Source organism: Rhinolophus sinicus, linkage group LG06 (assembly GCF_036562045.2).
Source record: "Rhinolophus sinicus isolate RSC01 linkage group LG06, ASM3656204v1, whole genome shotgun sequence".
Classification (NCBI taxonomy): Eukaryota; Metazoa; Chordata; class Mammalia; order Chiroptera; family Rhinolophidae; genus Rhinolophus; species Rhinolophus sinicus.
In genome coordinates, this window is record NC_133756.1 from 7,576,753 (window position 1) to 7,589,261 (window position 12,509).

General features: G+C 59.9%; 1 protein-coding gene across 8 annotated transcripts in view; it reads left to right on the forward strand.

The window, feature by feature from the left end:
* The window catches only part of MORN1 (MORN repeat containing 1), a 53,915-nt gene that overhangs the window by 25,558 nt on the left and 15,848 nt on the right, over nt 1-12,509 (forward strand). The window contains exon 11 of one of the 8 annotated variants that reach the window (XM_074334251.1): nt 768-6,846. The exons of 5 other annotated variants lie outside the window; for them this stretch is intronic. In XM_074334251.1, coding sequence (XP_074190352.1) covers nt 768-949 — 182 coding nt within the window. In that variant the 3' untranslated portion in view covers nt 950-6,846. Of the gene's footprint in view, nt 1-124; nt 6,847-12,509 lie in introns of those variants that run through there. 2 more of the 8 variants (XM_074334252.1, XM_074334253.1) reach the window with 2 other exon arrangements.

The following is a 12,509-nucleotide window of genomic DNA, read 5'->3' on the forward strand; positions in this document are numbered from 1 at the left end:
CTGGACAGGTCACCTGATGACGGCTCCCGAAGATGGGAGCCTGCCCTGCGCCCCTCCCACGTCTCCCAGCTCCATGGGGAGCCAGCAGCCCCGACGAGTCTTGCGTGTTCACTGGGTTTTCCAGCTCATTCCATTCCTGCCTGGTGGGCATGTCCTGATTCCCCATGGAGATGTGGCTCCAGAGCCAGACAGAGACCCCACGCCCACCAACCAGGCAAGCGAGAACCTGCTTCTGTATAGTGTATGGTCTGGTTTTGCCACAGATCATTCTGGAATTATTCCCGGCAGCGGGTGCTGGCACTCACTGCGTTACTGTGCCGGGGATGCTGAACCTGCCACTGCTCTGTGCATCACACACATGCTCACCTCTTAGTGGGGGCGGCGTTTGAGTTGACGGCCTGGTCCCCCTGCACCCTGGCTACAGGAAGCACAGCTGGGGTACCCACTGGGCAGATGCACACGCACTTTAGGTCTGGGGGCTCTGCCCAGCCCTGCCCCCAGCTTCCCCATTACGATTCCAGCCCTGGACATTGCTGGGGGGGCGGTGTCCCAGGGCAAAATGGGGCAAATCTGAAGTGCTGTGACCACACAGATGCCCAGACCTGCCCTGACGGGGAAGGAGAGGGGTTTGGCCCTTTCCCTGGGTGCTTCAGTCCTGAGGGGGGCTGGCCGCACCCGTCGTGCACTCTCACCTCAGTTTATCGAAGCAATTTCAGCTGCATTGAGTACAGGTCTCATTTCTACATAAAAACACTCTTGGGCACCAGCCTTCCGCCAGAGGGATTTCAGAGCCTATCAAGTCTGGATGGAAACCAGGCCCGAGGCAAGCTCGTGCCTCCAGGAGCGTGTGACAGGAGCTGTGCCGCCAGGCTGCACTTGGACTCCAGCGCCCCCCGGATGGCTCCCACCTCTGCTAGGAAGTGGTGGGGCCGCAGGAAGGTGCCTCTAGGGAGACCCGCTCAGACCTCAGCCCCGCAGCCATCTCAGCCGTCCATCAAATGCTCTGGCTGCATCAGAAAGCCCTGGGACGCTCCCTAGGTGCATCTGGGATGACAGGCCTGGCTGCTGCTGCTCCTCCATCTTCTAGCTGAAACTCCCTGTGCCTCAGTTTCCTCTTCCGTAAAGTGAGAACCTGACAGTGTCTACCTCCGGGACTGCTGACCAAGGGCCCCACTGCATGGCCCCCCCATTGTCCGTCATGGGGTCTGACCCCAGGAAGTGCACATTGAGAATGGAGGAGGAGGAGGCAGGGAGGGGACCCCCTTCTGCTTTTACTTCCCCCAAAACTGGTATTTCCCTCATGGGAACAGGTTCACCCCTGAACAGTCTGCAGGACCACAGCCTCCAGAGTGTCCCTCTCCACCCCAGAAACCTTGGCCTCTCGCCCCAGGAACCTCAGCCTCGCACCCCAGGAACCTCAGCCTCGCACCCCAGGAACCTCAGCTTCTCGCCCCAGGAACCTCAGCCTCTCGCCCCAGGAACCTCAGCCTCGCACCCCAGGAACCTCAGCCTCGCACCCCAGGAACCTCAGCTTCTCGCCCCAGGAACCTCAGTCTCTCACCCCAGGAACCTCAGCCTCTCACCCCAGGAACCTCAGCCTCGCACCCCAGGAATCTCGATTGCTCGCCCCAGGAACCTCAGTCTCTCACCCCAGGAACCTCAGCCTCGCACCCCAGGAATCTCGATTGCTCGCCCCAGGAACCTCAGTCTCTCACCCCAGGAACCTCAGCCTCTCACCCCAGGAACCTCAGCCTCACACCCCAGGAATCTCGATTGCTCACCCCAGGAACCTCAGCCCCTCACCCCAGGAACCTCGGCCCCTCACCCCAAGAATTTCGGCTCCTTGCCCTGCTCATGCCGGAGCCCTTCAGACTTTGGGGTGGGGGCTGCGTCTGCTCCAGGTCACGGACACGCTGCCACTGGCTGTGCCCCTGTGCATTCTGCAAAGGGAAAATGAAGTCACTGCACATTTCAGTTCTGCCGCAGGTAGGACGGTGGTGAGCTGGACATGAGAGAGAACCCTAAATGATAATGGCTGCGACAAGGGAGCCGCTCAAGCCCAGGAGGCCCCCGGCCTGCATGTGGCCCAGCGGGCATCACTCGGTCACAGGAGGAGCTGGCCCAGCAATGCCCAGAGACCCCTGTGCAGAGCAGAGCCTGGACCTGGTGAGGGCAGGGAGCGCGGGGGTGCATGGCTCATTCTGTGACGTGGTGATAGATGCCTGTCACTTAAGCGTTCTTCATCCGTTATCCTGAAAGACCACGGCATTTCCAGACAGCCTCCCAGTGTGGGGACTTAAACCAGAAGTCCTTCCTGGTGACAGAGTACTCTGTGTCCTCAGAACCCAACAAGCCCCGCCCCTCTGGTTGTGGCACTTGCTCACCCGTTTCCAGTTCCAGCGTCTCTTTCTTCGCCAAAGACCCTCGAGCCCTTGTTCAGGGAGGCAGGAGTCTGGTGGCCGTGCTGGTTCCAGCCGGCAGTTGCCACTCTGTGCTGAGCTGGGTGCCAGCCGCAGGCGCAGGGCACAGTACAAGGAACGTGGCATCTGCTGAGCGTCTTAGACGTCCACGGCCAGCAGCCAGGACTGTCCCACGGATGGGTCTCAGAAGTGCAGGGTGGACGCCACTGCCCAGCGAATTTCAGGTCGAAAGATAACACAGCACAAGGCCTGAAATAAGCTTGGGCCAGAAAGTCTCTGTGGTGAGTGTTCCTGCTAAAGGTACTGCCGTCCCCAAGCAGGCGAGTGCAGCACAACGGGCATCCAGGGCAGAAACTCCTCTGCACGGCCCTTCAGCCCAGGCCCTACTGACCACCCACGCGCCCACAGCCTGACCCCGGGCACCCTCGGGAGGCCTCATGGCGTGGGTGCCCTGCTCTCCCCAGGAGCAGCCCCACTACGTGTCTCTCCAGCTGACCTGCCTGCTGCTGAGCTCACGCCAGCGTCTGCTCCGCGCGGCTTCATTCGGGCTGGCTGTGTCCTCGGACCAGGTGCAGCTGCTTCTCTCCTGACACCATAGCAGTGGCTTCTTTCCATCCACGTTTTCTTCTCGCCTTGAAGTTCAGAGGCCAGGTGATGCCCTCCTGATCACCAGGGACCCCTGTGGTCCTCGAGGGCTGTCCGTACACCAGCCATCAGGCCCCTATTCCTACTAGCAGGAGGGGCACAGGAGGCACGGCCCCCCGCAGAAGTTTCCTGGTGCCACGCCCACTGCTGCTTGTGTCTCATTGGCCAAAATGTGGCTGTGGGATCTCACCAGGCCGCAGGGAGACCAGAAACGCAGTTTGCCAGCTAATACCAGGTTCTCTTACTGAGAAGAATGGAGGTTTCGTTTCAGGCAGCCATCTTTCCCAAATGGTCTGTGAGCTCAAATGAGAAACCCCGTCACCAGCCGACGCTCCTGGGCCCTGCTGCCTCCACAGCCGACGGGAGACCGCGTGGGCAGGGATGTGGGCCTCCTGAGTCCCCGTCCCTCTGCATCCCCTCACACCCACACCTACCGAAGGAGGTGTGCCCTGCCACGCCCTGCCATCTCACCCTGCAGCCCCAGCACAGGACTGTCAGGTGGTCACTGCAAACCCAGCTGGTGGTGAGGACGCGGACCTGTCAGCCCAGCGGGGACTGTGGTCATGGGCCCTGCCCTCAGCTCTCCAGCATCAGCAGCTACTGAAGGTCCTGGGAAGCTGGCTGCCCACCAGACAGTGGACTGACCGGTGCTGAGTGCCCTGGCCTCCTCCTGTCACAGGTTCCCTTACAGACGAGAGGCACTGCCCTGGGGGGCCACCCTAGTCCTGGGTGGGTGACCCCTCCCGGCTCTCGTGCTCTAATCCTGAGCAGGGGCCCCAGTGGGCAGAGGCAGAGCCGGGAGGCCTGGCCACAGGGTCTGCTGCTGGAGGCAGCGTCGCAGGACATCTGGCAGGTCTCACCTGCAGCCTTTTCTCCTGGAGGCAGTGCCAGGTGTGATCTGGGCGGTCAGCGGGCAGGGGAAGGGCAGCATGGGTGGGCAAGGACCACCTGACACATGGGGACGTGCTGTTGGCGGCTGCCCGGTCCAGGCCGTCTGCTGGAAGCGGCGCCTCCAAGCAGCCCAGTGTTCAGGCCGTCCTTTGAGCAGGCAGGGGGTTTCCCTCCCAGCGGCCCCCAGAGGCCGGGTGGGAAGGAGGCGCCCAACCGCCCTAGAGAGAAGCAAGGCCACGTGAGGCAACCCAAAATAGAGCAGAGCGGGCGTCGTCTTGCATTTAAAGCAATTATCCATGTTTCTACATGTTCTCGAGCTTGTGTGCCTACAGCGGTGTACATGCAGCCCGGTTCCCAGGGGGCGGGAACTGCGCAGGGAGACCCACCTGGCCCCTGCTGCAGGCGCTCAGCCCTCCTGCCCCGCCACCCCCGATCTCTAGAAGGAAATATGGCCCCTCGAGTCTGTTTCAGAACCTTGGGTAGCAGAACTAGATACCTTCTGCCCTGCAGAGCATCCGCCACCCCAGCTGGGTAAAGGCCACTGGGGTCCACCCTGACCACACGGCCACCCCCACCATGCAGGGGCAGGCCCCTGGGCTCATCCAGCACCTTCCTTCCAGCTGCCAGGTGGCCTGGGGCTGCTCGGGCGCCCACCCAGCACCCCCCGTGGGAGCTTGGCTCTCATGCGCCCACTGGGACCAGGTTCTCAGCTCAAAAATCAACATGCTAAGAGACAGTTAAGAAAACAAACCCCTAAAACTTGGTTTCCAATGAGGCGAGAAACGCTTTCTCTGTCCAGAGGTCTAATGTCAGTAATATGTAATTGCAAAACTTCGTATTTTATTATTTTGTTGATATGAAATATTTCAGTTGTTTCATTGTTTCTAACTTTTGAGTAGACAATTTGCTTTGCGTTGAGAAGAAAAGACGTTTTTCTAGATGTGGACGACTGCCAGATGCTCTAAACCCCACTTTGGTTAAATTACAACACCCAGATTTTAGTAACAAAGCACATTGATTTTATATTCAAAAAGATTTTTATATTTAGTCTCTTAACCTTTTGTAATTCCCACCCACAGCTTTAAACGGTGAAGCCCTTTTACGTTAATTGTTGTCTATGGGGTGGCTGCCTCGACCCTGGTAATTTAGGCCCATTGAATCCTAATACAGGTGCAAGTAGTTGCCAGGGGGACCTGGTCAGGCTGGCTGAGCCCCAGTGGTTCAGACAATCCCCGCAGACTGGATTTGGGAACCGTAGCAGCAGAGAGAACCTCTATTGCGTTTCTTCTTTTTTCTAACGCACAAAACCCTCCCAGGAAATGTTTCCAGTGGATCTGAGTGATTCGTCTTTTCATTTGTTGAACATTCATCAGGTGGGCTCTGCGAAGAATTACCCGTGATTGTGAGATGAATTTAAAAATCAAGGCGCCCTTTGCCGCTGATGCGATCTTGCCAGTAAAAGTGACAGCATGTGTAGCAGACAACTTCTGGAAATTTCATTGCCTCTCCAGGGGGTAACACGCTGTACTATTAACTCTCTCTGGTTAGCTACGTCAGGGTAGCATGGAAGATCCATATTTAAAACGAAAGTTTGTCCTGCAAGTTTCTTGTCGCACAATCACACAGTGTAGTGGGAGTGATAAAGATCCCACGTTGCTTCCAGGGCCCACGCAGTGGAAACAATGGAAATAAACTCGAATGTTAGGGGTATGTCTGCCTGGAGCCAGGCCCCAGAGGGGTGGGAGCCGCATGGTCCCCAGGCCACCACAGCTGGAGTGTGTCCCTTGCACACCTCTCATCTCCAGGACACGGGGGCCGGGGGACTGCTGGGGGAGGAGAAGCCGGTCAGCTGGGCGGTGGGGGTCGGCAACAACCTGGGGTCAGGTGGGAATGTAGCCCCCGGTCTCCTCGCCAGGAAAGAGCTGGGGGCACCTGCCTCTCCTCGGGCCACAGCCAGAGGGCAGGAGCCTGATGCTGCCGCGGTCCCACCATGCCGTCAGCCCTAAGTTTCAGGGTCCTAGAAGAGACAGGAGGCTGGGGGGCTCTTGGGGCTCCATCTGGCTCTGCTGGCGGGAGGTTTCCAGTGGAGCGGGGGTCCCGTGTGGTGGGAAATCTGCACCCACGTGGTTGTACCTTTCAGAAGGTCGGGCTGCGTGCTGGGTGCAAAGGGTCTTTAGACGAAAAAGGGACGACAGGCGAGGACCCACAGGTACCGCCTCGGTTCTCTCACCCGCCTGGTTCTCTCTTCTCACCCACCTGGTCGAGGCCTCAGAGGCCTGACCCCTGGGGGGACACGGAGAAGCTGCCTGTGACCTTGGGGATCTGAGCCACCTGCGGGACAGGCCGCAGGCCACTTAGGACCATCAGACCAGCCAGGGACGGTGACCTCATTTGCATCCCAGCCTCCCTCAAGTTTTGATTCTGACGGGGCCGTGAACTAAACTCGGCCAGTGGCTGCTGGCAGCTTCCGGAGTCAGACAGAGCGGCTCCTGCCTGGCCCTGACCAAGACCCTTCTGGGCACAGAGCCAGGAGAGCAGTTTCCAGGCTCTCAACCTCACGTGGAAAGGTGCTGGCTCGGGTAGTAGATGGCCATCAGCTGTGACTAGCTGGCCATCAGTTGTTACCGGTCAGCCATTAGTCACTGATACAACTGCTGTGACTACGCTAGGGGGTTGGTTGGTTGGCAGAGAAGCGGACGGCGGATTGCAGCTAGCTAGTGCGGTTAGCAAGCGGGTTGTGGATTGCGGATCGTGTGGATCCTACTTCCTGTGTCTCGCCCGCTGCCAGTGAGACTGGGGTGCAGGAGGACCCCTCGTTGGGGTACTGGCAGATGTTTGCTTTTGTGTCTCGACCAGCCGCCATTGAGAATATAGTGGTGTGACTCCCCTACCTATGGCTGCGTTGTTGTTCCTTTTTGGCCTCGCTGTGTCCTGCGTCCTTGTGTGGGAAGTGGGAGCAGAGACCCTGCATTACAACCCACATGTCTACCCCCTTCTGCTCCCCCCTGGGCACTGCTGCCGGGCTCCCCATCTCCTGTAGTCAGAGCCCCCACTTTCCCGAGGCCTTGCCCCAGGAGCTGTTTCTGCTCCCTGGTGTCCCCCATGTCATAGCCTGTGGCGCTGCTCTATCAGCCACATGCTGCCTACGTGTGTGTCCACTGGGGAATGGACACAGTGCTGGGCAGGGCCTGATACTGCTGCTGGTGGGTGCTGGAGTGTGGGGGGGGTTGCAGGGTATGGCCCCTGTGGTTCAGGAACAGCCTCGGGCAGGAGGCCATGCAGGCGCCCTGACCCATCTGGGGCACCCAGCTAGGGGCCAGGACTCAGCCACTGTCAGGGAGGTTGGCAGCATCGTCCAAAGATGCAGGGAAGGGAGGGGTCTGCTTGGGGTCACTGCTGTTTCGGGCAGTGGAGGTGCAGGCCCAGCCCAGGCCCCCATGGGCACAGTCGGACAGGGTGATGCAGGGGTGGGGGCTGGGCTGGCGGAACATCACGGCACAGGGTGCCCCCATGAGGAGAGGCCCAGGGCCAGCTGGACACGCAGGTCTGGGGCTCCGCTGAGGGCCATCTGCCCAGCGGGGAACGTGCGCATGTACCAGCGTGTGGGTCACTGCACAGGTGCTTCCTGCTGAGTGTGAGAGAGTGGGGGTACGTACGTGTGTGAGCTCGCACCCCATGGTCACATCAGGGCACAGAGGTGACTGACTGAGAGCAGTGAGGGGAAGAGGGTGGCGTGCTGGTCCAGCCCCGTGGCCTCTTCAAGATGAGATATGCACCTGTCCCCCCCCCCCCCCCAGTGACACAGAGATGTGTGCAGACCAGAAACCAGAGTGTCACCATAGCCAGGAGAGGCCCGGGCACCGGCAGAGCAGCATGACACCTGGCCTGGAGGTGGCTGTCCTGTTTCCTCATCTGTAAATAGGGGAGAGAGCAGCCCCTCCTCTAAGTTGAGGTGACGGTTAAGTGTGTATAAGCCCCCTGGGAAGAACAAAGCAAAGGATCTGGCCCCTGAAGGCTGCTGAGTGACGTACTGTGGAGGTGAGGTGGGTCACTGTGATGACATCGGTGACAGGGCCATGGTGGTGACGAAGACGGTGGTGACAGTGATGATGAAGGTGGTGGTGACAAGACAAGGATGGTGGTGGTGGTGGTGGTGAGGGTGGTGAGGGTGATGCCCCCGGATGTAGTTCTGGGGACACCAGAGTTGAGCTCTAAAGCAAGGGCTCTTGGCTCCAGGGTCAGAAAGGCAGGACCAGGAGGGACGAGGGTCACCTGTGGGGCTCTCCAGCCATTCCACTTACGTCATCGGCCGACAGGACAGCCTGACCTGCCATTAGATGTAAACGGGCTCTGAGCTGCGCGTCATAAGCCGAGGTGTTTCTGTGCGACTTGTCTCTGTGCCCAGGACACGTGTCCCAGGCTGCTGAGGAGACCCCCTGCCTGCAGGGGCCCCTGAGACCGCTGTGAGGGACACGGACGCCAGGACAGATGGAGATGCTTGCGCAAACGTCCAGAGCTCTCCTGGCTGGTTCACTAAATGCACTTAGCGGAGGCCCCTTGTCAGGATCCAGTGACCGTCACCCCCTGCCCTTGCCCCCCAGGTCCTGCGGGTGGGCGGGCCTGAACATTGTGGGGGAGCTCTGTAGGGAAGGGTCCCTAGAGATGACCGATGTTGGGAGGCAGCCGCTTGGGGCCACTGAGAATGGCCACCATGCTCAGCAGTCCTGTCTGTGTGGCTGGGGGTCTTTCTGGCAGGGGTGTGTGTGTGGCGGGGGGGAGGCCACCTGGCTGTACTGCAGTGCGGACTCTGGATGGAGGAGACAGGCCCCGCCATGTGCGACCTGCTGGGGAGAGAGCCAGGGTACAGGTACCCCCACACCTGCTCCTGCCTGCACCCTGTCCACTGATGGCACAGCCTGCAGGCCAGACTTGGGCCACAGCAGGGCAGAGAGCCGGGCAGTGAGATGTGTGTACCAACTGGGCAGCTCTCGAAGCGGCCTGAGGGTGCCCACCTGGCCTTGCACAGCCCTCAGGACACCCCTTCTCCTTCTGGGTCATGGAGACCCCTGCTCCTTGTGTCCCCACCGTGTAGGCCACTCTGCCCACCTGCCTTCCCCTGGGCTTGTGCCCGTCTCCTACGGCAGGAGCTCCTTGGCTGGTGGAGTTTGCCCTGAAGACTAACGCGGTGTGACTGGTCACCTCCAAATGAGACACCTCTCGTCCCCTCAGGGCCAATAACATTTTATTATTTTGACTCACTTAAATGAAGGAAACATTTTGGCCTGTTGCTGGCTCTCCGCCTGGCGAGGCCCTGGGCCCACGGCAGCCGTTTGGCGGTAACGGCCCTGCCCCCTCGAGCCTTGTTTATTCCGGTGGCCTCCCTGCCTGTTGCCTCTGTGTCCGACACAGGTGATTAGGGAGTCTAACTGAATAGGCTGTAAAAAGATAATTAATAGGCATTTCCCTCCTGGAGCGGTCAAGCTGCCCGATCTCCCTGGCTGGCTCAGCCTCCCCTTCTGGAGTCGCCCCCTCCCTGGAGGCAGACAGTGACCTTTATCTTGCTGATAAAGCCATAATTGCTGTCATTAAAATCAACACAAAGGCTTCAGAAGTGAGAGCTAGAGTTGGACATCTACTCTCAGGGCCACCCCCGAGGGTGTCCTGACCAGGAGTGCCCCCCAGAAATGCGCCAGGACCCTGGAGGCCGAGGCGGGCCCCTGCCCTGAGTGCGAGCAGAGCAGACCATGGGACACTCCTCTCAAGTGGTCCCTCAAGGCTCTGGTCACCTGGTTGGTTCATCATCGGGGAATCTGATGCCCCTTGTAGCACAGACCCTCAGCGCCATGGACTCTCCAGGCAGCAGAATGGCAGGCCTGTCACACAGCCACCGGTGAGCAGGAGGGGTCTGCACTGGCCGTGCCGTCACGTGTGCCTGCAGCTTTGTCTTTTATCAGAACGTAGTGTTCCTTCCTTTGGGTGGCACCTGCTGGGAGCCCTCAGCCTTTTCTTTTCCACAGTTTGGTCCAATGGCACCAGGGTTGCCAATAGGACAGGGTGAGGAAGGGGCTGTAGGAGGGTCAGGGGTGTGAGCAGAGGCTAGAGGGGCCCAGTGTGAGCATGGAGTGTGAGCAAGGAGGGGTGTGATTTGAAGGCGGCAATCCTGGGCCCTGACACCGTCTGCTAAGGGTGCAGGAGAAAGTCAGGAGTGGTTTGCAGCAAAGTCAGTGGGGTTGGAGTGGGGAGGGGATTTGGAGCAGGGCGGAGCAGCCCCCAGTTGCTCCAGTGTGAGGAATGGGATGCAGGGGTCAGAGGCAGCGACCGAGAGGTCGGGTGGTGGCCTGGACCCCAAGATGGTGGTCGTGGAGAGACCAGGATGGGGGCAGAGTGCAGGATGTCACCTGTGTCCCTGGCTGAGTAACCAGGTGGTGTGTGGGCCCCTCACTGAGAGGGAAGGCTGAGCTTTCAAAGGGCCATGAGTCCATCCAGGTCAGGAGTGTCTGCAGGAGCTGGAGCTGGGCGTCTGGCCCCCGGAGGAGGCAAGAGTTGGTGGTCCATCTGGGTAGACGTGGTACTTACTTCCCTGGGGAGTGAGGTCCCCCCAGCGAGGGGACATGGACAGAGGAGAGAAGGTCAGCTGGCACCCAGGGACAGCGGCATCAGATGTCAGCAAAGGGGCCAGGGAGGGAGGCAAAGGGCGGTGGCGGAAGGGGTCACCGGAGCACATGGGCACTCAGGGTGCTGCAGTCAGGCAGGACCACTGGGCCCAGGGCCTGGGGAGCCTGGGCCTTCAAACAAATGTAGAGCCGTGCACTGACCGTCCACCCACTGCTGGGCCCCCCACCCCCACCTGTCTCCGCCAGGCACCGACACCACCTACCCCACAAACGCTCTGAACCACCGTCCACACTCGGGCCGCCTTAGGGCGCGCTTTGCCTGTCTGGACATCTCACCTGCAGTGTGACCGACTAGAGGGATGAGCAAGGAAGCCACAGTCCAGCTGAGACAGAGGAGGCGAAGGGCGCCGCAGGGAGGGTGTTCAGGAAGAGCTGTCGGCATGCGTAGCCTGAGGCGGGACTGAGCTCCCCCGACTGGACTGTGCTCTGGGGCACGAGGGGGCCGGTCTGGTTCCCGTGAAGGCCACAGGGTGAGGGAGGACCCAGGAGTCTTGCCAAGGGCAGTGCGTTGGCCAGTGAGGGTGTGATGGGCAAGGCAGAGCGGCACTGGACTCAGGTCCGAACGGATCTTGAAGGCACACCAGATGCATTTTCCAGCCCCCTGGCCTTGGAGACAGTCTGCTGCACGTCCAGTGTGGGGTTGCTGGGACCAGAGGCGCCAGCAGCCTTAACTCACTCCGGCTGGGGCCCAGCCTCAGCGGTCAGTCACCTTGGCAGAGGGCTTTAGGGTACAGAGCTGGGGTCTTTATGGTCTGGACGTGTCAATAAAAGATAGGCAATGTTAGCTCGTCTCGCCCCGGTGGAGCCGGTGGTGCGTGAAGCAGTGGGAATGAGGCCGTCAGCAGCTCGGTTCCCAATCATTGCCCAGGACGTAAACAGTGCGAGGACAGCAAAAGCTACTGGACAGAGGACATCAGTGACAGAATGTCCTTGCAGAGGGAAAGACCTTTTTATAATGCACCATAATGATGAAATTAAGACACCTCCGAGAGAAGTAATTCCCTGCCTGTAATTTGGAAATACTTCTGGGGCCCGTCTCCATCTTTCCCTGCAGACACTGGGCTCAGGAAGGGGCATTAATGCCTGCGGCCCCAGGGCACCGTCTCACGCATGGATGAGAGAGGTCCCTTACTCACCCAGAGCCCCCAGCAGGCTCTGTTAGCCAGGGCAACCAGCCCTCCCTGTCTGGCTCCAACTGTCCCCATAGCCCTGTTCAGCCACCTCCCCAGGCTTGGCCAGCTCCTGCTGGAGCCTCCTCCCCAATGGTGTGCAGTGTGTTTGAGTGGGGCAGAGACCCAAGGGACAGTCAGGAGAGCCTGGGCGCCCAGCCCCCATAGGATAGCAGTGTGTGTGTGTGTGTGTGTGTGTGTGTGTGTGTGTGTGTGTGTGTGATGGTCCTGGGGCCCCTGCACCAGCCTAACATAAAGTTATCACTGTCTAGTCTCAAACGCTGACCTTCTGTGTAGAAGAGCTGGAGGGAGAGGGGTGCTCCCTCTGCAGGTGGGCAGAGCCTGGGGACAGGGCCACCAGAGGGAAAGGCCCTGTCACCTCACACCCTAAGACCTGGGAGAGGAGGGATAAAGGAAGCCAGGATGGTCAGGGGCCCATGGTGGGGGTACCCACTGCCGGATAGACAGGCTGAGCCCAGCCCTCTACCATCTGAGGATTTCAGGGTCTCCTTGGGGACTTGCAACCCCTTGTGGCATCCGTGCTCCCCACTGCCAGGGATGTGGCCTGACACCCACAGTACTCAGCCATTATTACGCAGAAATCTCCTCCTCCATCATGCTGTGTGCAGAAGAGGGCACTGACTGCTGGGCCAGCATATGCCTTAGTGGTGGGGTGCTGTCGTAGGAGACCCCCAGCCCCAAAGCATCAA